Genomic DNA, 26,466 nt, shown 5'->3' with positions numbered 1-26,466 from the left:
GGGCACAGCCAGGCTTTCTCAGGGTACCGTGCTGGAACAATAGTGGCTCACAACCAAGGTGCTTATATATTCTGGACGGTGGCTGGTCAAAACACAGGAAGCAAACATTCTCCTGCACCCCAACAAGGGGTCCTCCTGCATCACAGTATTGCTGGCGGCCCAGCGAGACACAGGAAGTAAACATCCGCCAGTTCCACTACATGGTGGTACGTTCCCAAGCAAACAGTCAAGCAATCCATCAAATCAGGGATGGAAGGCAATTCCTCGTAGTGCACAGTCATTTGCCAGGACTGTGTGTGGGCCTCACGATGTGTGCCCTCTCCGCAGGGCGAGGGCTCCAAGTCCTCCCAAACCTGGGGGTGAGGGACAACCTTGACCTCACCTGCATCCTCCTCCCAGGACTCAGCAAGCGTTTCCTCCTGGGACTACAAGTCCTGCATCCAGGCTGCCTCAGCAAGCACTTCCCAGCCCACAGTGACACAACGACCTTCGCTTTCTCCAGCCTATGCTGGTTGGAGAACCATCCACATCTTCCCACCCCTCCACGGGGGTCCAGCTCTCTGGCAGCTGCTCCTCATGAGCTTCCCAAGACAGAGTGTTCACACGCACACACTGCTCCACTGCCCTTCAGAGAGCTTTGGCCGGCACCATACCCTGCTCGCTGCGCCATGTGTAATGCAGGGTCTGTGGTCCCACTTCCTGCACAAGAATGCAGGATATGGTGAGACCAAAAAGGAACACCAATGGAGCCATGATAGGGCGTTCATACCACTATATTCTCGCTGGCAGCTGGGTTGGAGACACAGGAAGCAGGAGCCACACGATCCACAATCTGCAGTCCATTTCTCTGCCAACGAACCAACCAACCCCCCTAGCATAGCTACGGCAGTTATATTAGTGGCTAATGGCTAACCGGTTACAGATGATAGCCAACTAGTCAGTCACAGCTGATGGCCATCTACTACCCGAGCCAGCACCTTTCCACGTGAAGTTGAGAGCCTGTAAACCGCTCTCTGGGACTCTGTCCGCACAGCGTTAATTTAAATCTTTTCTGAAGGAAGAGCTTGTTTAAAAGGTTAGTGTTGGTAGAACTGCATTTTCTTCCTTTACTGGTGCTGTATGCTGACATGAGGAGCAGGACGTCCACACCAGGTTCCTCACAGCTAAAAGGTGTAACAGTGGTGCTTTCCCTATGCTGGGGAAGAGTTCCGCTAGGCTCCAGGTTGTCCTAACTGGTCATAGAAAGTTCCAGCTCTGGTTTCCCTCCTTTGCATCCTTCAAGCACCTTTTTGTATTTCTTTCTCGTCTCCTACTACTAGATTATCTCAAAGGCTTTACCTTCAATAAAACTGTATTTTTTAAAGAAGTTCATATGCATTGTCGTGCAGGGAGGCCTGCGGGGTCTCTGCTCCCGCTCCCCATACAAGAACGCAGGATATGGTGAGGCCAAAAAGGAACACCCACGAAGCCATAGGTAGGGGAGTCATACCACTACGGTCTCACTGGAGGCTGGGTTCACTGGACGTGCGACCTGCTGTCCGTTTTGTCTGCAACCCACGGACGACTCTCCTCCACTCTCCTCCACTCTCCTCGGCTCTCCTTCGTAGCCGCAGCAGTTATATTAGTGGCTAATGGCTCAATGGCTACAGCTGACGGCCAATCAGCCCCAGCTGATGGCCATCTACTACCCGAGCCAGCACCCCTCCACGTGAGGCCGAGAGACTGTAAACTACTTTCTGGGGCTCTGCCCCCACATGCATATACCCTTTTAACACATATTTACAATTTTAATCAATCAAAGATGTTGATTACACTCACTTAAAGCTTCTCAGCAGCATGAGTTAACTAGTTTCACCACACTGAATTAGCTTTATTACAGATTAATCAATGCAGCCTTATTAGGGTATCCACTGACAGATAAATGGATAAAGAAAATGAGGTATATGGAGGTCATTATCTGAGTAAAATATGGCAGACAGAGAAAGACAAATACTGTATAATTTCACTTACCTGTGGAATCATCCTTTAAAGAACCTGAACTCCTAGATACAAAAAACGGACTCATGGTTGCCAGTAGAGGGACATGGGGGGTGGGTGAAATGGGTAAGGTGGTCAAACGGTTGTAAAATATTCCAGTTGTAAGATATGTAACTCGGGATATGATGTACAGCATAGTAACTATAGTTAAAAATACTGGATTATATATTTGAAAGTTGCTAAGAGAGTAGGTCTTAAAAGTTCTTACCACAAGGAAAAGAAGTAGCTATGTGTGGTGATAGACATTAACTGAAACTGTGATCATCGTTTTGCAATATATACATATATCAAATCATTATGTTGTATACCTAAAACTAATAAAGCACTACATATCAATTGTATCTCAAAGAAAGAATTTCATTAAGTTTATTTTATATTAAAAATTGTTCATTACTTCCTCTGGAGACCCTGATATATAAATACATAAATCATATATATAAAAAAGTATATATGTATGCACATATACATTGCATATATGTGGATTGTGTGTATATGTGCATTATATATGCACAATGTGTGTATGTATACAAATATATTGTGTATATGTACATTATGTATGTGTGTGTGTGTATATATACATATGTAATTCCTTCATCTATAAAATGGTCATGTTTGACTACGATAGACAGAAACATCTTCAGATTACTCTTAAATGGGTCCCTCACAATATCAATTCCACATATATGTATAAGTTTGGGTCACAAAAAGCAAGATGATGGGGTTCCAAGGTCAAATGAGGTTAGTCAGTATGGGATGAAAAATGTTATTCAGGTTTCTTTAATGATAAAATTCTAAGTCATTCATATTCTAATGCTCACTATGGATTTCCAAAAATAGAATACAACACGTAATGCCTCCCAAATTATTTGACCATGGAACATTTTTCAATGGGCTATATCTGGGAACAAGCATCATCTGGAATGATCTTTGGGAACATTTCTAGGACTACCAGGAGCAAATATTTATTGTAGACTTTTCAAAAGAAGGTTCACACCACAGTTGGTGTCATCACTGGAGCCCAAGGAGAATTCGCTCCCAACCAGGGTCTAGATCTCAGCCTGGGGAGCTAAAGAAACTCAATCTAATTTAGTGTCCTGGAATGGATTAGAATATCACAGTGATGACTCTCACCAAAAGAGACAGATTTATAAAACCAGAATGTCTATTTTAATTTACAAAGAGAACTATAATTGTCAAGGATATCTAATATGATTGTCCTTTGGCCAACACTTTCTCTGCTTGTAGAAGGACAATTCCATGAAAATCCTTATCTTGACAGAAGATTTCCAGATGAGTATTAACAAAGAACAAGTCATGTCAATTATTCAAAGAGAAAATGGCCACATAAATCTCCATGATGGGCTATATCTTCCACCTGAACTTGATAGGTCATGACCTCATACCCAGAACTGGCTCCTGTAATACATCTTTCTGTGCTTGCAGTAATGACTAACCTCTGTCTGATGGATACTGTGTTTCCCTGAAATAAGGCCTACCTGGACAATCAGCTCTAATGCAAAAATTAATATAAGACCTGGTCTTATTTTGCTATAATACAAGACCGGGTCTTATATTAATATAATATAACATAACATAACATAACATAACATAACATAACATAACACAACACAACACAACACAACACAACATAACATAATATAATATAATACTGGGTGTAATATTAATTTTTGCTCCACAAGATGCATTACAGCTGATTCGGGGAAACATGGTAGTTACTTTCTAGTAATACGAGTATGTTAAAACTTGTATCAGTTCAAGGCCTTTAATGGAACTGAACCCTGAGCACCAGGAAAGCAAGAAACATTTCTGTTTTGTTCAATCCTGTATCAATTACCAGCACTCTGTTCAATAATTAATTGACCAAGTTTTTGGAACCTGAGGAGAATCTGTCTCTTTAATTTGGCTTGGTGATAGATGTAGATATAGGTATAGATATAGGTATGAATATGGATATGGATATGGATGTGAATATGGATTATGTATAGGTATGGTGATATAGATATGATATATATATATGGAGAGAGAGAGAGAGAGAGAGAGAGATCCTTGTCTATATAGAGACAGTCAAAGGAACCTGATATGATTGTGCTTTGACCCACCCATTACAGACAAGTCCCATGGAAATTCACATCTAGTCTGGGCATTTCTTAGTACCTTATTGGACCTGCTACATAGTACAATCACCACTGATAGTAATTTTTAAACACTGTACTTTGATTCTGGGGCACTGAAGTCACTTCCCCTTTATAGAGAACTAGAAGTCCCCCAAGTTTATGCCCCATACTCACCTGGAACCAATGACTGACTGATGTGAGAAGGAAGAGAAGGATAAACTCTGAGGTACAGTTCATGCTTCAGTCCCCTGGGGTGAGAATAGACTGGGACTTCACCCGAAATCTCACCCCTACTTTGCTTCTCGCCTTTCCTTATCCTGTTTTCCTTACTCTCTTCCTGGTGTCTCCTGGAAGCCCTTCCTTAATAAATCACTTGTACTTGAATTTTTGGCTCAGGGTCTGCATTTGGGAAAATCCAATTTAGGAGACTGACTTTACTATAAGGTTGTTGAGAGAATTGATGAGAAAATGAATGACAAGGGCATAGAACAGTGCCTGGCATATAAAATTTAGCTATTATACAAGACGCAGCCAAAATTTTGAAACTGTTTTTTTAAAAAATCATTTGTCAGTGTATTGCATGCATGTGGTTGAAAATCATTTCAGTACACAGGGTTTATGAAGAAATGCCCAGGACTCAGCTATACCCTCCACCCTCAGGATTACTTCCCCAAGGCAATCACACTTAACCATTTAACCATTGCTGGTTTCAGGTTTCATGGGCTTACCTACATAATTCTGAATACTTTCCATTTACCTCTGTCTCTTGATTTATTAGCTTTATGTATCATCTGTTCATTTCCTGGTATGATGTATGAGGGCTTAGCTCACTTACATCTCCCACTGTCTCTTCCTCCCTTCTCCTAATAGAAGTATAACACTATTTTTAGTTAACTTTGTAACTTTAAACAGCATATTTAAATCCCCATTTGTTCTGTCAACTATGGAGTCCTCTCTTGACTTCCCAGTTAGTTTCTGGTCCTCAATTCTCCTCCTTCCACAAAACTTTTACTTCTGCAGTGTCAAGAATGGTAACATTTATGTTCTCATTAAATCTTTCCTGACTTGTTTACAGCTTGTTTCAAAAATTGAAAACCAGTAAACACTTCTAACCTTATGGCTATATTATTATTTCATTTAACTTTTGTTATCATATTATTGTGTAGGTGGCTTTGGCATTTTTCAGACAAGAGTTCCATTCTTGTGCATTTCCCTCATGCTTTTCTTTGTATCCAGGACCTACCTGAACATATTTTCTTGTGCATGATTGTTTCCTTGCAGATGCCAAATTAGTTTTTGTAACTCCGAGGTTTCGTTTAGGTTAATGCTTCTCCAGGCAAGCTTCAGGTCACGGGGAAAAAAAATGCCAAGCAATGTGAACGCACTACCATAAAGGAATGAAAATACATTTGGGATCATGTCTCATTAGGAGGTTAGGGTCTGCTGCACCTACCTACCCGTCTGCCAATATCTATCTGCCAATATTCCCCAGTCTTTCCTGTTTCTAAATGCTGAATTAGATAAATGCTTTTCTAACCAAAATGAAACAGGATGGTATTTAAGTCAACCATGAAACTAAGCACTGACATATGTGCCCCCCACCTGAAAGAAATTAGGACAGGCTTGATTTGAATCAGGCAGGAGGCCAGTTGCAATCAGTTTCCTAAAGTCTGTAAGTCCACCCAGAGGAGAGATCCAGCCCCACTCCCCCAGGACCCTCCAGATTGCAGAAAAATCCTGGGAGGTCGGAATTGAGCTGGGCTCCCAGATCTTCAATAAGATGTGATTTTGTACAACAGTCGGGGGAAGGAAGGGAATGGCAAAACCAGACCATGATCTTAAAGTACCAATAAATGGGATGATGACTGGGTATTTTTATCATATAAACTTTACTTTTTAGAGCAGTTTTAGGTTCACAGCAAAATTGAGCAGAAAGTTCAGAGAGTTCCCATTGACTGGGTATTTTCCAGCCCTCTCTCACGCACACCTTCTCTGCCTCTAGAGTCCCAGAGCACTTCGGATTTACATGCAAGGTAGGACACACACCAGACTGAGTGTTTGAGCAGACCTAGAGTAATTCATTGACCCACTGAGGACTTGCCATCCCAGCTGGTCCAACATGGAAGCTCTACATGGTACCTGAGGCCACAGAATTAATTGGTATTTGGTGTCGCTAGGAACTGTCAAACTATTGTTTCACTACCACAGCTATGCCTTGCTTTAAACAAACCTGATTCTGTATTTTAAATCTGACATACACAGCAGCTAATTGGGAGTGATCCATCTTTCCACCACTTTCACAAGCTAGGTTCCTCACCTTCTGTAAGGTCTAAAGTCATTCAAAACTTCTGAGGACTTCTGTTTCAGGCAGTTCATTTTCCACATCATCCTTCAGAAATATCCCCTGAGGCATGCTAGCTTCTGGGTGTTTCTCCAGCCTGGAATATCCTCCCTTCCTTCCTTTCAAGGTATGAACGTCACTCTCTTGAACCCTCTGCTCTCATTCCACATCCTCTATGATTGCCACCTTGGTTCTCTCTAGCCCACAGAAGCCCCCTCCCCTGATCTCCCTGGCTATTTAATCCATGTCCACACTGCTGACCATTTAGTCAATTAACATATATGTATCAACATCTACCATTAGCAGGATTCTGTAACAGCTACCCTCAAACCTGATCGTTTCTCATGAGTTAATCTTATTTACACAAATAGATTACACAAATAGATAAACTCTTTGAAGGCAGGACTATGTCTCTTTTTTAAACGCTACATATTACCTAACACAGGACTAGTACCTAACTGATATTCAGTAAATCTTACAAAATTATTCTTAGCTTTGCAAAAATACTCACTGGTTTATTTCCTTACAGAGTAACTTGTCTAGGTGTCTTCATCATCTGGATCAACGTACACGCATTTCTCAAGAATATGTTGTATGAAGACAAGTATATGATATGTCATTTTACAGAACCACTAGATTTTTTAAGGGAGCACTTTTTAAAAATAAGGACTAGTTTAATTTTGCAAACAGGAGTTATTACCTTTGGAAATCTTGACAAATTCTAGGTAGGGGAGGAGCAGGAAAACTTTGCAGCCCAGGCCTCCGGTTCCACATTGATCCTTATATTTATTTGGAGGCTTGTTGGAAAGCTTTTAGACTGAGATTCAGGCAAAGAAGGAAGTGAAGTTGTCGCAGTAATTTTCTCTAGATCATTATTTGGCCAAACTAACTGTCTTCCTGCTGCAGAAATTGTTCCGTGCTACATGGCCATCTAAGAACAAATTTAGAGTGCTCGATGTTGAGACAGTTTGTCCCACCAACTCTTACATTTCACATAACAAGAAAACCTTGAAAGACGATTTCATTCCCTCAGTTTCTCACGTGTCCTTGAGGTGCTAATGTGTCTAGTCACCACAGTATACCGTTCATGTCACCTACCATACTCCTTTCGGTTTGGGGGTTTCTGTCTCCTTGATCAGCAGGCAAAAAATTCAGACTCACTCTTTTGATTCTGCAAAACTGAGAAGCATATACTATCTTTAAATTAAAAAAAAAAAAAAAAAAGCTTGAAACTTGAAACTAACATATCTAAGCAAATTGGCAGAGCTCTGAAGTAGCAACTGAAAATGACACGACTAATGGCATTGATGGTGGAAAGGAGATCACGAACTAGTTCTCTGTTCTTAACTCCAGTTGAGCATTTAGCAAAAGAATTCAACTGGTTGAACTTTAAAAATCTAAATCACATCTTGAAAGCCGAAGTGTATTTCCCAAGCAGTGTGGAGGGCGGGGAGCTGGGGCGGGGAGGTACTTACACAAGACCTCCATCTCTAGTGCATCCCTTGGCTTAATGCCTTTCAAAGAAATGCCTTGATAAGTTACATTCTTGTTCTCCTTAAAGTTTAAAATTTTCCGGAGAAGTGACTCTTTTTCTCCCACAACCCTCTTAAGTACCAAAGAGATCCAGGCTGAAAGGGGAAAATTTTTCTAAAGGAGAGCCTTCGCAGCTCACACAGGACAAGCGGCCAGCGACACAGCAAGATACTTGTCACGCTTGTTTCACCTGCACGTTGTTCCCTTTCTTTCCTTGCAGCTACCTCATCCCTGAACTCCCAACTCCAGCAGCTCCAGCAGCTCCAGCAGCTTCAGCCGCAGCCGCCACCGCAGCCCGGCAGCCAGCACCCGCAGCCAGCCCCGCAGGCCCCGCAGCAGCAGCCCCAGCAGGCCCCGCCTCAGCAGCCACCACTCGCCTCCCAACAGCTGCCAGCCCCACCATCGCAGCCCCAGCAGCCTCAATCCCACCCCCAGCACCAGAACCAACCGTCTCCAACTCAGCAGAACGCAAGCCCCCCTCTGAAACCCAGTCAATCTCCAGGACACGGCCTCCCGTCGCCGCTCACGCCACCCAATCCTCTGCAGGTATGCTCCCCATCCCGGCCCATGAGCACAGAGCGCTTTCCATGGGGCTGTGCTGTCCCCAAAGGCAGAGGCCAGCAAAACTTAGCGTCCAGTTCTATGGCGTCTAATTCAAATTGATCTCTTAGACATAAGGAAGAGGAAGCAAATAGCCAGCAACCGGGGATACAGTGTGAAGGAAACAAATGGAGCCCATTGATGTGGTCCTGCAAAGGATAAATGTTATCTGCTTTCTCCTGTGAGAGGCCAGCACTGCAAGTGCACTTGCAGCCTGTAATAATTCCATTTTATGATACTTTTTGAAGGCAGCAAAGATAGCATCCAATTAAAATTATTACTAGCACAGTTTTGTAGCCCCGTGGAGAACTGCATCTCCTGTCCATGAGGCATGGTGGTTATTTCTCTATATTATGAATACAACGGTGTCTTACCTTAAGTACTTTGTGCTCTTTTGTTTCTATTTTTCTAAAGACTCTCTGGGGTTAAGAGGGTGAAGAAATTTAGCCCCCAGTCTTATGTCCCAGATTCCAACCATCACTCCATGGACTAACAAGTACTCTGAATGCATGCCAGGAGCCTCAACAAATACGCATTATAAAGATGTTTACAAAATTAGTTTTAAAAAAATAATAAACCTTCCGTATATTTACTTTATTACTGTGAGGCTGAGGGCTTCTAAAATAAATATTTCAGGCTAACCATGGAAGCTCATCTCTAATCCACTATCATTGAGGAACATTCAAGAATACATGTTTATAGTTCAGGAAACCATTCTTAACTTGGAGAACTTTGTAATAAATTAGCTTCAAGTTACAATGACTGTGATGTCAACACATCAGATCCAGAAATGAATGGCTCAGTTTTAGACTTACATAATGCTGTTTTTCCCAGTGAGACTCCCGATGATGACTTAGTAAACTTGTGGCACAGCAACAAAGTCCAGCAGTGAGCAGCCTATGCACTCATTTCATATGCCAGCTTCCCCACGCTTTGACATGGGTCACGCAGCCCTTCCCTACCTTAGGGCTACAAGAGCCATCACATCCTTAGGCCCGAAATAAAGGAAAGTACACAAAGTCACAATAAATTGGTACACAGATAGAAAGGCACTTAGTATTTTAGAACCGACTTTGTTTGTTGTCCTATAACGTTTTTCTTATGAACTTGGATTCTCAGATGTGGCCCAAAGTTTTCCTGGAAATGAAACTATTTGGGTGAGATGAGTAATTGTGTTTTTCCTGGCACTTGGGTCATGGCTACTTTCAGTTTGAACATTTTCCTGAGTCGAGTTTAAAGATGTATTTTTTTTAAAATCTCACAACTATGAGACAGCGTAATACCATTGACATAGGACTAAACTTGAACACAGGCTTAAAAAGTCTTCGTTGTACACTTGACATCTACAGAGAAAATAGATATAATCAAATTTACAAGGGGCACAATTACAGCAATCCCAGTGTTGTCAGCATTTGGAATTCAAAACTATTATCCCAGAGAATGTTTAATGCTTTTTAAGAGCAGTTAAATTAGGTGTACCTGTACACCATATGATTAAACACTTCCTCTTTCCAAGCCATCAAAATAAGTTAAATTACCCAAGAAAAAAAACCTGTCCCCCTCTGAGGGATGAGGTTACTTAGCTCTGTCTGTCTCCAGCTGTACATACTCCACTAGTCAATCCTTACAGCTGAGTGAAAGCTTTGAGCTCGGTGGACATCAGCCTTCTCTGAACACTGTCAATATCTTATCAATCTCTATCAGCCAATGAAAGCCAAGTGTACACAACCCATTTGAATGGCTGTTGATGGGACTTCAGATGAGGTGACCACTCAGCTTCATGGAAATAAATTCTATTAGAATTTCTAAAAGTTCTTTTCATGGTTTCCCATGGAAATCCAGGGGCTGTATTTGTTTTGTTTTGTTTTGTTTTCACAACAAATGAGGGCTCAGAGCCACAATTCTTTCTTTAAAACCCTGAGAGAATATTCTAATTTTTTACTGCTGTAGTTTTAATTTATAAACTTAATTAATCCACTGTTAAGATAATAGTTTAACTTCTGTGGATCTAATGGATGACTACCAAAGGAGTGATTTGGGGAAAACTTTTTAAAATATTACCAAATGGATAAAGAACTGATTTTGAATAAATCTATATCAGTAGAAATAAAAGGATTCCCCCCCCCTTTATTACAGGCATGTGTAAAGGAAATGGATAATTCCATGGTTTTGAAATATTGGGTTTTTTCTACACTAGCTGAAAGGTTTTTGAGTTTGTGAACATGGAATATTTAAACATTTTAAAAAGAAAAGTGTGTAAAAGGAAATACAAAGATATTTAGCTGTCAAAGGTAATGATCTTTATGAACTAGAAAAAAGTGGTTTTGGTTGGAGATTATTAAGGGAATAAAGGCCAACTAAATTCATATATGACAGCTTAAATTCTATTTAAAAAAAAATTTTATTTGCATGTGGTCTTTATCTTTTTACGTTATTCAAAATCTGAGAAATATTAGTTTAGACTATGCAACTTAGATTGTTAAGGAAAGCTAGTAATTCAGAAAATATTTTTGTTAAAAAAACTGAAAGATAACAATTATTTCTGAAACTATACAGATGTCATGTATTCAGAAAAAATAATAAATGAAAGTGGCTTATGTAGGTATATTTAAGAGAAGCCATTTTTAGAAGTGAAAAAAATTAATAATGGTGGCAGATAGTAATACTCTAGATTAAAATTCCTGGAATAGTTCTTGTGAAGTTTTCCCATAATATTGCAATATAATTCTTTTCATTCTTTAGCTCAATTCCATGAAATTTGCATTTACAAAACCAGGTTGTTGTTTCAAGACAGACATGAGTCTAAAATATCATCACTTCAGAGAAGCCCAGATAGAGGAATAAATTCATCCACTAATTTTGATTGCTCAGGGTTATAGGAGGGCTGCTGGTCCAGAGTGGAAACCGGAAGCTGACCCCTGAATGTCTGTCTTTAGATTCTCTATTGAAACTCAAAACCTGCCCACCCATCCATGTTTGGAGAGAAGTTCCAAACATGGGTCATAAACACAAAGATCTTCAGAGGCTAGGCAGTTAGTCTAAATAAGTAAAGCAAACTTGAGTATAAAACCCAAAGTCAAATTTGAAAACTGTGTGTGGGACAAGAAAAATGCATCCGTGAGATGAATTTAGCTTTTGGGTTCCAGAATGGTTATCAAGCCATTCTCCTATTTTGGCTGTAGTCCACTGGCTACAGACTATGTCAGAATCTAAAACTAGAAATGTAGAGTGTGTTGGGTAGGAGCAGATCAGAAACATAAAGGGCAGCAACTAACTTTGGGGGGAAAAGATATGGCCTAATTATTCCTGGGTAGAAAAAACAATGTACAATTTTAATTTCAATATATAATTTTGATCTGGATAAAGACCCTATAAACATAAGAATGGTGAAATAAATATCTCTTTTCTATGACCTTTGAGATGGCTTTTCTTCAGACTGTTCCTCGGGAATTTTCATTCGCAGTAGGAAAATTCCGAACATTGTGTAAAAGCCCTAATGTGTGCATGTTCCTTCATGAGTGATCTGGAGATGAGCTAGGTATGACTGGAACCTAATTATGGTGCAATGGGAAGGGGGACCTTGAGGGTTTGAGGACTCATCCTAGTTCTGACCCTGCTTCCAGCTAGCGCATGATTTTGGACAAGTCGCATTGGTTCTCTGGACTTTGTTTTGCTCACCTGTTAAATGTTTGAGCTATATGGTTTTTAAAATCCTTTTCAGGCCTATGACTCTATGATCTGAATATTAGTAGGCCTCTAGAACTTTATTGGCTATTGGAAACCTGATAGTCTTGAAGATTCTGTGAATATTCTTCAAGGTCAGGTTAATTTCTTCCCACTCAGCTGGGTGGCAGAGTGGAAAGAGAGTGGGGATAAACATAAGTGGGATAATGATAGCAGAAGCAGATTTTATCTTAGCCACAGAGTCCAAATTAAAGTCAAGTTTTTATCCTCAGAGAGTCACCGCTGTAAGCTCTGGTCCCAGATTGCTTTTCCACACCTATACATTAGAGAAGCTTAAGAAACCAAATGCTGCATTTAACCTTGGCCTTCTGCATACCGTCTTGCATGGCAGGAAGCAAGATAATCTTTTCCTCTTCTTGTTGTATTGAACATCTTAATAAATAACAGAGGGAGACAAAGCTCAGGGGAAGCAGTTAGGGGAGAGAAAGCTATCTGTGCTTGTGTGAGGAATGAGGGGCATGGTTACCTCCTCAGAGGTGAAGTTGCTTCAGAGCAGTGTAAAATTGTTCCCGACCATGTGGATTTGCTAATGTAAAGGTCTTGTTACCACTCAGGCATCCAAGAGTAAAACTGCATCCAAATTCTACCTCTGCTCTGCAGGAGGCACAGCCTCCTGATCTTCTCATTTGGGATGTTTTCCCACTGGCAAACTCTCAGTACTAAGTTCCAAAGTAGATGAGTGATGGAGAAGGTAGTGCATGATCATTTTTGAAAACAAAGACCCAAAACACTTGAGAAGTAGTTTGACCTGGACCGACGTGACTTTCATCCTTTGTAAAGCACATGGTCTCCAATCACAGCTCTTAAGAGAAAAGGCCAAGCATCTTGGGCCAACCCCTTCTCTCCCAGCAGTCTGTCTTAATCCACTTAGCACAATATCAGTCAAAGCTTCGTGACTCAGTTTTTTAACTTTACAAACTTAACTTTAATTTTACCACTTCCTCTATAAAGGGAAAGGGTACAATTAAATACTTTCTAGAACTCCTTCCATTCTATTTGGAGTTTTGTATTACTAACCCCTAAAATTGTGTTGAGTGACTAACAAGGGTATAGGTGGAGAAAAAAATATTTTTCCTCTACTCATCCCAGGTTCTCAGGCTGGGGCTCTATAAATTAGACTAACAAAAGACATATTAACAAGAGAAAAACAAACAGAAGTTCATTAACACGTGCATCACAGGCACACATGGGAGGACTCAGTATGAGTAACTCGAAGTCAGTGGTTAGAACTTGGGCTTATACAGCATCTTAACAAAAGAACAATACATTTTTAGAGAAGTGACAAGATGAAGGAGAAGGACTATGTGTTTCAAGGGGTGGCAAATTGTGGGAAGGTAAATATATGGTGAAACTAATGGTAGATAAGGGTTAGTTTTAGCAAGATTGGTTGTATAGATTCCTCTAGTGCCATCTCTGGGCTGATAAGGACCTAGAGTTGTCTCCAGTAATTAATGTCTATCCTTCCTGGTAGAAGGGGAGGGGGGAAGTACACCTTTACAAATTTATGTCCTGCTTTTAGGTAAATGGAATGGCAGAGAAGTTTTCTTCTCTCTGCTTCTTCTCAATTGTCTTGAGTTCAAAAAAAAAATCCCCGTGACAAAGTGGCACATTTTGGGGTGGCATATTCTAGTACCGTTCACAGGCATATTTTTATAACTCCTTTGTGTTCATTGTAAACTCTAATAGAACTCAGACATCCATGCCTACACAGGGCTGAATCACTGCAGAATTCTCCCATTCTGGACCAAGACTAAGGTAAGGTAAGTGAGGCACTCATCTTGGATGCAAAATTCAAGATGTACCCAAAAATGTGGTAATCAAGATAGATAATATTTTAATGCAATATTTTTAAAAATCAAAATGAATGCTGAAATTCATGATGAACTAAATGCCAAAATTTTAAATATAGGATTAATAACAGTATTGAGCCATACTGGAGTCTGAGGCAAAAGGAAAAATTAGTAACACTGATTTTGTTGATCACAAATGTTTGTGTTCATTTTGATTTTTTAAAATATCCCATTACATGTTATTCATCTTGATGATTGTGTATTGGGCATACCCTTAACTTTTGTGCCCCAGATAAGTGCCTCACTCACCTCACTCTAGTCCCTCCCAGCTTGGCTACCAGCTGTGTAAATGATTTATTTAATAAATATTCTCCAAGGTCAATGGCATTCTATCCACTGTAAATTTCAGCCAGATCTTGGATACCATTTTAATTGAACTTGAAAATGGCACCAAATTTGTGCCGTAGAAAAACAAGTGCTTGTTGGGTAATGGATGGGGCAGGGAGGTGGGTGGAAATCCATTGTCCTTAACTGTGTATTGCACAGGTCTAATAAACCAATCGTTCTGATTGGATTGAAATGTTAGGACAATCAAGTAACTTTTTTTGCTGACATTTTTCACTGAACTAATTTATGGTTTTATGAAATTGAGTAAGTTTGGTAAAAATTATAGATGTAGACAATATTCTCCAGAGCAATTCAGGCCATGAGGATCTTTTCAGAACTGGACAAGTCAACACAAAGTAAGGCTTCCTCTTGGGCTAACGAACCAAAGGAAATTTCATTATTATGAATGAGAACATCCATCCAAACTCTGAGGGTTACTGTGAAGATTAAATAATGCTTTTTATGCTCTAAATTTGCTAAGTACATGTTGATTATACTACAGATATGAAAGAGAATGAATTTACTTCTGTTTATACTACCATCCAGCAAATTGAGAGCTTCATTCATGATTCACTCATTCAGCAAGAGGTTGAATGGGAAAGGGGAGTCCCTTTACCCAACCATATTCAGCACTGAATAAAATAAACAAAACATATGTACCCACTTTCTCTGCAAGGCACAATTTTTCCTTTTATGAAAGAAAGACAATCTCCTTAAAAAAAAAAAAAAAAAAAACCCTCAGTTCAACATTACGGACATTTCAAAGAATTTATTACAAGCATTTGAGATCCAGGAGGAGCTACAAAGTTTATATTGCTTTGAGAGTGGCTGGGGGAAATTACTTTATCAAGAATACACTTATGTACTTGGTGCTTCTTTGCCATTGTCTAGATTTACCATTTCTGGGTACTGTTCTGCAGATTAGTCAAATCATGTAGATAGGGGTTCAGCAAAGCAGGTGGCATTTTCACACCGCTGAGTACAGAAGCTCCCAGCAAGTAGTAGCAATAGATGGAAAGGGTGCCAAAATCAAAGGGAGTGCAAAGATTCTTGCAGCATTTGAACAGGGCAAGTTATAACTTCTCAAGGAAAACAGCACCACTCTGACCATGATAGGGGGGCGGACCTGTGGCCTGTCTGCAGCGAGTTCAGCAATGAGCCTGGGGGCCACACATACTCTCCAGTCCCATCACTGTCTGTCGGATATGGCAGATAAACTGATCCCAAAGTCTAGTTCAGATGGCTTCTGAAACTGTTTTGCCTCCATGTGCATAGATGCAGGTTTTAGTGGCACTTCAAGATGCCCAAAATGTGCTGGCTGGCACTTCACTCTGAATGAGCAAAACATAGCCAGTATTTATGTTAACTTAATGCAATAGTCTTGTGCTTTCATGATCAAGTGCCATTCCTCATATTTTAGCCTCAATTTATTTCTCACACATTAGGGGTAAATTTTCCACCGGCTTTAAACTGACTTCCAAAGTATAGACTTGCAAGTGAATATTATCCAGGTCATAAAGATAGCACTTTTATCATTAGCTACAAACATTTATCAAGCACCTATGGTGTGCATTGTGGTCCTAGCGAAGGTTTACAGGACAGACGTGTGGCGTCGTAGGGAGAGCATGGTCTTTAGAAGCAGACAGACTTGGGCATGGGTGCTGGCGCTGCCGGGCACTTGGGTGAGGTCACCCAAGAAAGATCCTGAACCTTAATTTCCTCATTGTCTGGAGGGTTGGTGTGGGGATTAAATGAGATGACTTATGTGAGGGTACTGAATTAAGTTCTTGACAAATAGCTGGCACTCAAAAAATGATCAGTTTCCTCCCTGCCTTTTTTCCTTTCTTGACTCTAGATATTAAAATCTAAGGAGATAATCTAATGAGATACACAGACCCACTCGAAGTTGAGCAAAATGCAAATAGTCCTGGGAATATAAAAATGCATGTGTACAATAAAATTATGCACTGCACTCCTACAGAAAACTCATATAAACTATAATGAGGCTAACAATTACACATCTGTTTTGTAGCATCAAGTCAGAGAGGTTGGGAGGGTTTCTGGGGAGGGGGACTTAGCAAAGGGAGGGGAGGGCAAGCCTGCACAGAGGCCTGGGAGAGGTGTGGGGGCAGGAGATTGCCTTGTGCTCCCGTAATCTTAGAGCATTCTCACTTTGACCCACAGAACCTCGGTTTCTCCACCAATATTATTAAAACAAAACAAACAAAAAAAAAACACACAACTTTTTTTCCTTCTAAATTCCCAAAGTTGTGGTTTTTAGCATGTCAGTAAACAGGGAGATTCTTGGTAATCCCAGTTTTGCCATTAACTAGCTGCATGACCTCGGACAAGTCACCTAATCTCTGGACTCAGTTGTGTCACTCATTACATGAAAAGTTCATATTAGATGATCTTTAAGTCCTTTCCAGTTCCACATTCTATTTATGAAATAACACAAATAAGGTGGTTTGAACTACATGGAAAGAAAGACCTATATATGTACAACATCATATCCCACAGCACATATGCAATACTCAAGAAATACTGATAATATTTGGCTAATATTTGCAGTGTGTTTTGAAACTTACAAAGTGCATTTTTATATACATTATTTCATGCATTGGCCTCACGAGTTCACAGTTCTAATCAGAATAATCTCGCGTTTCCCTGAAAATAAGACGTAGCCAAGCCATCAGCTCTAATGCGTCTTTTGGAGCAAAAAATAATATAAGACCTGGTGTTATGTTATGTTATGTTACGTTACGTTACGTTACGTTACTTTACGTTACGTTACATTACATTACATTGTATTGCATTGCATTGCATTGCATTGCATTGCATTGCATTGCATTGTATTGTATTGTATTGTATTGTATTGTATTGTATTGTATTATAAGGACCAGGTCTTACAGTAAAATAAGACTGGGTATTATATTGATTTTTGCTCCAAAAGACGCTTTGGAGCTGATGGCCCGGCTAGGTCTTATTTTCGGGGAAACACGGTAGATAGATAGATAGATAGATAGATAGATAGATAGATAGATAGATAGATAGATAACAGGTAGATAGATAGATAGGTAGATAGATAGATAACAGATAGATAGATAGATAGATAGATAGATAGATAGATAGATAGATAGATAACAGATAGATAGATAGATAGATAGATAGATAGATAGATGATAGATAGATAGATAGATAGGCACTGCAACACTGGATGTCACTCCTAGATATTTCTCAATTAACATTAGAATACTAAAAGCTAAAAGAAATCCTGCATTAGAGATTTCTAGTTAACATTATTTAACCAAGAAATTCCCAAACTTATGTTACAACTGAATTTTTCCCCTCATATAACACTAATTAATATCCCATATAAATTCCTTTAGGAACCGTGCTCTAAGGATTCCTTGTCTAATTGTTGTAGCATCCACACAACTAAAATAACCTTGCATTTCCTTACCTAAAATAGGCAACAGTCTACAGACCCACTCCAGTGGACTAAATAGTGGAGAAAAGGAAGTACTATAGAAAGATGGAGAAATACAGGAAGAAGAAACTCCAAACCAAAGCAAGAGTGAGGAAAGCTGAAACCAGCAATGGTCCTTACAGTTGGCAACGAGCAAAGTCAGCCAAAAAAATAAGGAAATGTGGTGAACACACAATGGGATTTATAGATGATGTAATACAAAATTATACACCTGAAATCTATGTAATTTTACTAACAATTGTCACCCCAATAAATTTTAAAAAATATAATAATAATAAAATAAATAAATAAATAAAATAAAATAAAAATAAGGAAATGTCTGTCTGGGTTGCCTCTGATGGCAGCTGAGGTCTCAGAGACCTTGTCTTTCAGATGGTGATTTCTCCCCCTCTTCTTCACTGCCCATGATTTCTCCTGTTCACACCCCACTGCACCTGGAGTCAGGCCTCCCCATGGCAGGGCACGGAGGTGATAGCAGGGTACCACTGGACCACATAGCCCCAAACCCATGAAATCAGTAGGACTGAGACAGGGCACAGCCTGCCCTCACCTCACCTCCATCCTTCTGTCCTTTGAGGAATTTCCAGTGGTCAGAAGGTTCCTCAATATCCTGACTACCTCATTCTCCACCCCTGTATTTTAAGAAGGATTAGATTCCAAACAACAGGTCAAGTCAGTCTGAAATATGTATGGCAAGGCTTTAGCGTCATAGGCTGTCAAAACTCCATGTCTCTGGGCCATTACTCCCTTCCTGGCTCTTTTTCTATTTCCTGTTAAAAAACAGAAAACGAAAAACAAAATAAAATAAAAAACCAGCCCAACCTCAGAGGCACTGGTGTTTTCTTTCTTTCATCCTCTACTGTTGAGAACTAAATTGGGTATTCTGGCTTCAAACGGCAATACTAGGGCCCGATGAATGCAGAGTTAAGACAGGGGAAGGTGCCATGTTGAGAATACCAGTTCCAGAGTCTCTTCTTTCATGTATAAGAGGAACCCACATGGCAAAGGTCAGGTCTCTGAGTGGTTCTCAACCGGAAATGGCAATTCCGTGTCCTCAGCCACTCAGTGGGGATGCCTGCGAGGCCTCAGATGAACGCAGCTGTGGAGGGAACACTCTGCATTTGTGCGTGCGTGCGTGACAACTCTCTTCTGGGAACTGGCGGTCTGCGTCTAAAGGTCCAGGCGGGCTCCGGATTGATGCCACCTTTCCAGCCCCACACATTTTGTCTGAACTGTCATTTGGCAGGGATCAGCCTGGCACCATCACTTAGTTTTCTGCACCAGAAGATATTTAACTGTCATAAAAAAGAACCAAAGTTAGGGAGCGCCTTCTTTTCTTAGCTGGACTCCATCTCCCAGAGGCTGGCTGTTCTTTCCAGAGCCGAGCTCTCCATCCTTGTGTGTGAGGCTACAAATGTGGCCTTTAACGAGAACAAAGCAATGGGGAAGGGTTTAGAGAGGAGAGGATTTCAGAGAAACCATCTCACTTCCCCCAAGGAAAACTCTCTGAGTCTAGTTGGCTTGGCAACTTCTATTTTTTAAAATCAGAGGGAAAATAACCTAGTACTCCTACGTAAGGTTATAAAATTTAACATTCCTTAGAGTACTTACTACCTTCAGTAGTTTGCACCCCATGGAAGGAATTTGATCAATTTCGGGCTAAAACTCAATGGTCCTTGGACCCAGCCTGGACAAAGCAGAGTTATTAAAGGCTTAAAGCAAAGATGGGATATTCTCCAAGCTCCCTGCATGTAACAGTCACATGAATCCATTTTAAACATCTTCAAGGCACAACCTGCATAACATTTTGTCTACCAGTGAACCCCCTTAAATGATACAGTGGGTATCTTCATGCCAGAAAGGGAGGCCTCCATACAACGAAATATTTTCTGGGTCACGGGTGCCCATCATCTCACTGTCTTGCCTGATCTTTCTCCCTCTTCTTGACTCATCGAAGCCACGCCAACTCCAAACAACTGAGGCCATGCCCACACTCATGCCACTGTATTTTGTTCAATCTCTTGCTCACTTTTTCAAGAGAAAATTTCCAAACTCCGTGGCAGTGTTTCTCAGCATTGGCTGCATGTTGGGATCACCTGAGTTTGTGCGTGTGTGTGTGTGTGTGTGTGTGTGTGTGTGTGTGTGTTTAATACCAATGCCTGGGTCCCACCCAGAGATTCTGACTGAACCTGAGTGGGATGAGTGTGGCCATCAACATTTTTTAAGCTCCCCAGGTGATTCCAGTGTGGGGCCAGGGTTAAGAATAACTACCTGTGGTCTTGTAAGTAGGCTCACAACTACTCGTTTCTAAAAGAGCAAATTCCTACTTCTTATTTAAACAAAATGCTTTCTACCCGAAGTGTTGGTTGCATGAGTTGCTGCTAACTTTACTTCTATGATGTGATAAAACTAGGTCTTCATTTCTTAAAAGAATGAGCCAGTGTTAACTTCTACCCTACTCCTCTCCCAGATTCACAGCTGTCACAGAATGAAAACAACCAACCATATCTGTACTTTGGTATCCACTCAAGCCTCTCCCATACCCTGAAATTGAGTTATTAGCCAATATTTGCAGAAAAACCTCAAGCCTGGTAATTCATACCTGATATTCAAAATATAATAGAGGAAAGGTATAATTCTTTCAGACTCTACAACATGCTCTCCAAACATGAACTGCTACTACAAGTTGAGATGCCTAAATACTGCTAAATGTTGTCTCACCTCATCTATACTAGGGCTTTTCAAGCTTTATTTGCATATGAATCTCTCTGGGACCTTGATAAATGCAGACTCAGACTGTAGAGGGCCCACCTGAGAGTCTGCATTTTTAAGCAACTCCTGGGTAATGCTGACACAGCTGGTCCTCTGCCCACCTCTTGAATAGCAAAGCTCTGCTCAGTGAATCAGTGACCTGCCTCCCACAAGCTCCATTTCTCAGATGAGGAAATTAAGAGTAAGGACCTATTAGAGGTGAGAGTCAAACCGAGGTCTTTCTGACATAAAACTTTGTCCACTCTGTTAACCCGTCTCTTTTTAGTTTTTTTTTTTTCCATTGTGAGATTTCCAGCTTTTTAAAAAGATCACATAATGATTTCTTTCCTTGAAGATGAAGATGGAGATAGATACGCTGGTGGATGAAAGACTCTCCCTTTCCCCTGTCTGGTCTTTCTTGTAATTCCTGATCTAAATCTTGATCTTAACATTGCTCAAGAACCAGTCACTCTGAGGTTGAAGGTGAGGATGTGGCCACACATTCTTCTCTTTCTTTAGTAAATATACTAGTTTTGTTGAAACTGTTTCTACCAAATTGAAACTCAAGTACAAAGATTAAAGTGGTCTGTGACCACTAACTAAATTAGAGCTGAAATGGCTGACAGGATCTCTGTGAGAAGTCAAAAGGTCTCATTCCAATTTTTAGGCCCAAGATTGCCAAGCTCTGTGGCTGTGAGGACCACACCCTACCTGCAGCCCCACCAGCTTTCATTCAGCCATGAAAGTGCACCTGGGACTGTCTGCTTCAGCAGGGGCCGAGGGAGTCTTCTTTATACCATTATTACAACACTCTTTTTCAGGAGCAAAAGCCAAGATGCATGCAACACAGCAGCAAAATCATCCTCCAGATGTAGAGGCCATACAGACTCAGAATGTGGTTCTGTTTCCTTGATGAAAGATCCTAAAGTATAGTTTGTTGAAATGCTTTACCCTCTTAATCAGGGGTGTGGGAGCTGTGTACAAAATACATTTAAATTAACCATCTTTACTCCAGTCACATGTTTGTTTTCCAAACTAGCCCTTCCTATTATTACAAAGAGGAATTTGCTTTATGGTAATTGGGAGCTGTGTCATCACTGTAAAGTAATGTTTTCTTCATAAAATGCAAGAAAGGTTTTCACAAACATCCCCCCTTTTGAAGTTCCTGGACTGTCGTTTCGTATTTCTGGTAAGTGGGATGTAGACCCAGTAACCCAGACAAATCCGTGACACTTGCCCAGCGTCTGCCTGTACCAGATTGCACAGCAGGTCCTGCTGATTAGACGGCTTTAGGGGGGAAATTGCATTGTCACTTTCATCTTCAAAGAACAGAAACCCAACAGAACTTGTACAAAATCAGCCACTAGCCTTAGGATGCATAAATACATGCCTGGGCGACCTAAAAGAAAACAAAGTGGGAAAATAAACTTCTTAAACCCTGCCAATGCAATTCCCAACACGCTGTGTGCTTGCATGAAAGGGTTAGACTATGTGTACGTGTGGACTTGAAACCTTCGTAATTATATGGATACGTGTTCCCTATGTGTGAGTACACACTTTCGGGTTTATTTGATCTGTACACACGCACATATTTGTTTAGAATCTTTTGAGAAAGACCAATTCAGGGGTTGTGTAAAGTGTCCTTTTATAGTGCCACGGATGTGGTCCAGGGAAGTCAGCGAGTGTGAGCCCAGGGGGAGAACGACATTGTCTGGGCTTTCCTTTCTTTCCTTTTCTGCCCGGGATGTTGGAGAGAATGACTAAGCAGGGCTGGAGATTATGGATTTGCTTAAGTGTGAATGGCTCATTGCTGAAAGCAGCACGGCCCTTCCCGAAGGTGACTGACTGGGGCTGCAGGTCTTCACACTGGATGCCTGGATTTGACTCGGAAAGTCTGCCAAGTCTTTTACGCGGATATTTATCTTAATTAGATCTGAAAGACCTGCCACAGCAGACTAGTCACACCGATTAAAATGAAAAACAGGAGAAATTACTGATCAAATTAATCATAATGTCGGGTTACAGCTGTAGGTCTGATGTAATTTGCCACTCCAGTGAGTTACATCGGCGGGCCTGGGAAAGGGAGCTGGTTACGCTGATCCGGAACACCCGCCCGCTCCAGGCAGCCTGGCAGGAGGCTGGCTCCATTCATTTTCCTGGCTTGCTCTGACCTCCCTGCTGCAACTGGAAACAAATCAGGCACCAAACAAATGGGGGTGGGGGTGGGGGTGCTTATCCAAGCAATCGTACTATTTCAAAATGGTGAGCTTCTGAAACTCGCCTGGGCAGGCTTAGGGCTTTGTGCTCCTTGGGCTTTTTGCTTTTGGTTTTTCCACTTAACTTCCTTTTAGTTTTACTTGTGGTGACTTGACATTGATTACAGATGCAGAAAGGGAATCAAAAGGTCAGAGGACAAAACCTTTGGCTCTAAACAATGATAAAAAAAAAAAAAAAAAAAAAACCTTTAGAAAAATCTCCTACAACTGAGGCATGGATTGAAATAATCCAGAATGTCACAACAGAGAAGGAAAAAACCTAAACTGTAAGAGCTGACTGTTCCCACAAAGCTATGGTCCTGGTGTTCTAATTTTTAAATAAGCACTGCTTTATACCATATCATGTCTTTAGAGTAAGATGGGTGAGGGATACTGTTTTTTAAGAAAATAAATGACAGCCCAGATTCTTTTCAATGTATAGCCCTGACACTGAGCAGTGATTCTTGATTCATTCAGTGTTTGTAAAACACATCTCTCCATTAATGATACAAAGAAGGGGTTCTAAAACATAGCCCAGTCTAGACATTCAAATGGGAATTCTCAGAAGGGAGAATTTAGGAGCAATATACAATTTCTCTCCAAACAGTTCTGCTTTATCAGGGAATTAGATAAGCTTCCGGGGTGGGGTTGGGGGGAAGTTCATCCTAAAACAGAGGTGATTGAGAAGAAACAGGGAAAGGAGGCCTCTTTCCCAATCAGTAGTTATCAGACAACTGTGGAGCACTAACCTTTCTTTTTGACCATATCATGGTTGCCCAAATTCCATGTATTCATCCCTGGAACAGACATACCCTTCTATCCCCAATCTGAAAAGGCCCCTGTTCTCTCTCCACCCCATCAGGAATGAATCTGGTACATTCTGTAAATGAGGAAGACAGGCAGTCATAGAAGACAAGCTGGTCTTGACACTCAAGACATGATACCTTTTGGACCTTTCTGTGGACCACACTGTGAGTGGTTATTACATTGGTTTAGTGGTTTTAACCAGAATTTAAAAAAAAAAAAAAAAAAAAAAACAATTAAAAAATAGAAAATAACAGGGCATATCACACAAAGTAAGGCTATGTATTTTTCTTGAAGCTTCTGTTTAAGTTAAATACATATAGATATATGTATATAGTTACATATAGAGAGACAAAGGTATACATATACATATAGAGAGACAGATATATTTGTCTGTATACATATTTTTTGTATGTAAGTATGTGTTGCTTTTTGTTGGAAAATGTATTTCTTACTATAAGACAAGATCAGAAGAATTTCAAAAACCCTACCTTGAAAGACCTAGCTATTTAAGAAGGCAGAGGTGGGAATTCTTAGACATGTAAAAACTCAGAAAGCAAATTTATCAGTGTCCCAACATATTGAATATGATGATGAGCTCCTAAACACCAAACACTGTCAGCAACAGTCAAAATCAAGCAAAAAGGTAATGCCACCTCCCCCACCCACACACATTGCAGGGAACTTCAACATTATACCATTACCTATGTAGTTGAAAACTCACGTGTAATTTAATAACAAGCTTATTAAACTGAGAAACTAAACTATGTATTAAAAGCTGGCCAAGTGGTCCCACCAAAAATGAATAGATGATACTAAAGACAAAGTGAAAAGAGGAGAGAGAAAGTGGTAGGCAGGGAGCACGGGGCACCACACTGGTTGCCTAGTTTAGGTTCCTGGAAGATTTATCAAGGGAAAAAGCCTTTTCCCCTAGGATTGCAAGTCAGGAGCCAGTTCATGGGCCCTGGTCAGAAAATCAGAAAAATCATGGGCTATAGAGCTCCACATCCAAGGTGCCTGGAATTTTTCTCAGCTCCCCCACTTGATCCGGCCCCAGGATTGGGTTTAGCACCATTCTCCCTGACCTGGTCTTCCTACTTGTGTGTCTCCCTAATCCAATCCACTTAGCAAAGCACTGCCAAGCTAACCTTCTTAAAGGAGCATTCTGTTCATATCACCCTCCTCTCAAAGCCCCTTGGCCTTTTAGCCTGGGTACTCAGGCCTTACTGTCACCCACCTCCCACCTCCCTTCACTGCACTCGGAGTCTCCCAGTACCTGACATCCCTTGCCGCCCGCCTCCCTGGCCCTCCTGGTGCTACCCCAATGGCCAGGGGTGCCCGCGCTTCTCTCACTACTGGTCCCATATGGCTCCCTTCATGCCCTACTCTTTCCACTGTAAATAAACAGATGTTATGACTATTATTCTTTTCAAATTGTTTTAACTCCATTGTTCTTTGCTCTACCCTCTCAATGGGCTTTAGGAAATGCAGATTTTATTTAGACTGCTTTAAACCAGCTTCTTTAATTTGGGAGGAAATGTATATCAAAGCAAGGACCCTCATTTTCTAATTAACTCTATGTTTCCTTTTCCCCACCATCTCAACAACATGTGGTGGACCTTAACATGCAGAATATAATAGAGAAAGGCCTTCTTAATACTGGGTAGATCTGATTGCTCTGTGAGTGAAATCATACTTCCCAAAGCATAGAAGTGTTATGAAGCAGATATATAGACCCAAGGGAAACAGAAATGGCTCTCCCACCATGGGTTACCAGAGGCCCTCAGATGACATGCTCTGACTGCCTAGACCCCACTGGTAAAGTGGACAAACACATATAGAACCTTCCAGTAGAAAAATGATGATCCAGTTTGAAACATAAAAATACTATTGAGCATTTAGCACATGCTAGGCACTGTGCTGGGCGTTTTGTATCTTTTTCACTTAGGCCTGACATCACTTTTAAGAGTAAGCAAACCAGGTCTCAGAGAAGCTGGGACTCACGGACGGCCCCCAGCTGGGCGCAGCTGGGACTGAGCCTGTCTGTCTGGCCCCAACCTGGGGGCCTCACATGCCTTTCCAAGTGCACAGTCTGTGTATGTCTGTGTCTGGTGTAGTTACTGATAGCACCCATTTCGCCCTCAGAACTGTCCTGGTTTAGACAATACCTTATTTGGGCACCTTTTCATGCTCACTGTGCCACCTCCAACTTTTACCCAAACTGCCTCCACCTGACTTCACTATACTAGACGCCACAAAAGCTAAGATGTTTGAATTTCTTAATTTACTGAAAAGATGGAAACAGTAATTTTTATAAATATATTGTTTTCTCTCTACTTGACAACTAATAATTTTTCAAAATGTGACCCTACTTGAAACAAGAGAAGCCTTGCATAAAGGGCAACAGGAGACACCCCCTTCTTCCAAATCATTTGTAAAAACCTGACAAGAACATATCTAGGAACCTGGCTGAGGTGACCAACACCAAGCTAGCAGAATTATAATTTAGAACAGAAAGCTACCCCCTCAAGAAAGATGATGTTCAATAAAGATAAGCATATATATTGTAAGGAGAGGGAAAGAAATCACACACACACAC

General features: G+C 40.8%; 1 protein-coding gene across 6 annotated transcripts in view; it reads left to right on the top strand.

Annotated features, from left to right (window-relative positions):
- POU6F2 (POU class 6 homeobox 2) overlaps nucleotides 1–26,466 on the top strand; it is a 485,143-nt gene that overhangs the window by 363,544 nt on the left and 95,133 nt on the right. For all 6 annotated transcript variants that reach the window (XM_074340527.1, XM_074340528.1, XM_074340526.1 and 3 more), the window contains exon 5: nucleotides 8,267–8,592. In XM_074340527.1, coding sequence (XP_074196628.1) covers nucleotides 8,267–8,592 — 326 coding nt within the window. The remainder of the gene's footprint in view (nucleotides 1–8,266; nucleotides 8,593–26,466) is intronic.

The sequence above is a fragment of the Rhinolophus sinicus genome, linkage group LG09 (assembly GCF_036562045.2).
Source record: "Rhinolophus sinicus isolate RSC01 linkage group LG09, ASM3656204v1, whole genome shotgun sequence".
NCBI lineage: Eukaryota > Metazoa > Chordata > Mammalia > Chiroptera > Rhinolophidae > Rhinolophus > Rhinolophus sinicus.
This window is presented reverse-complemented; position numbering and strand designations above follow the sequence as displayed.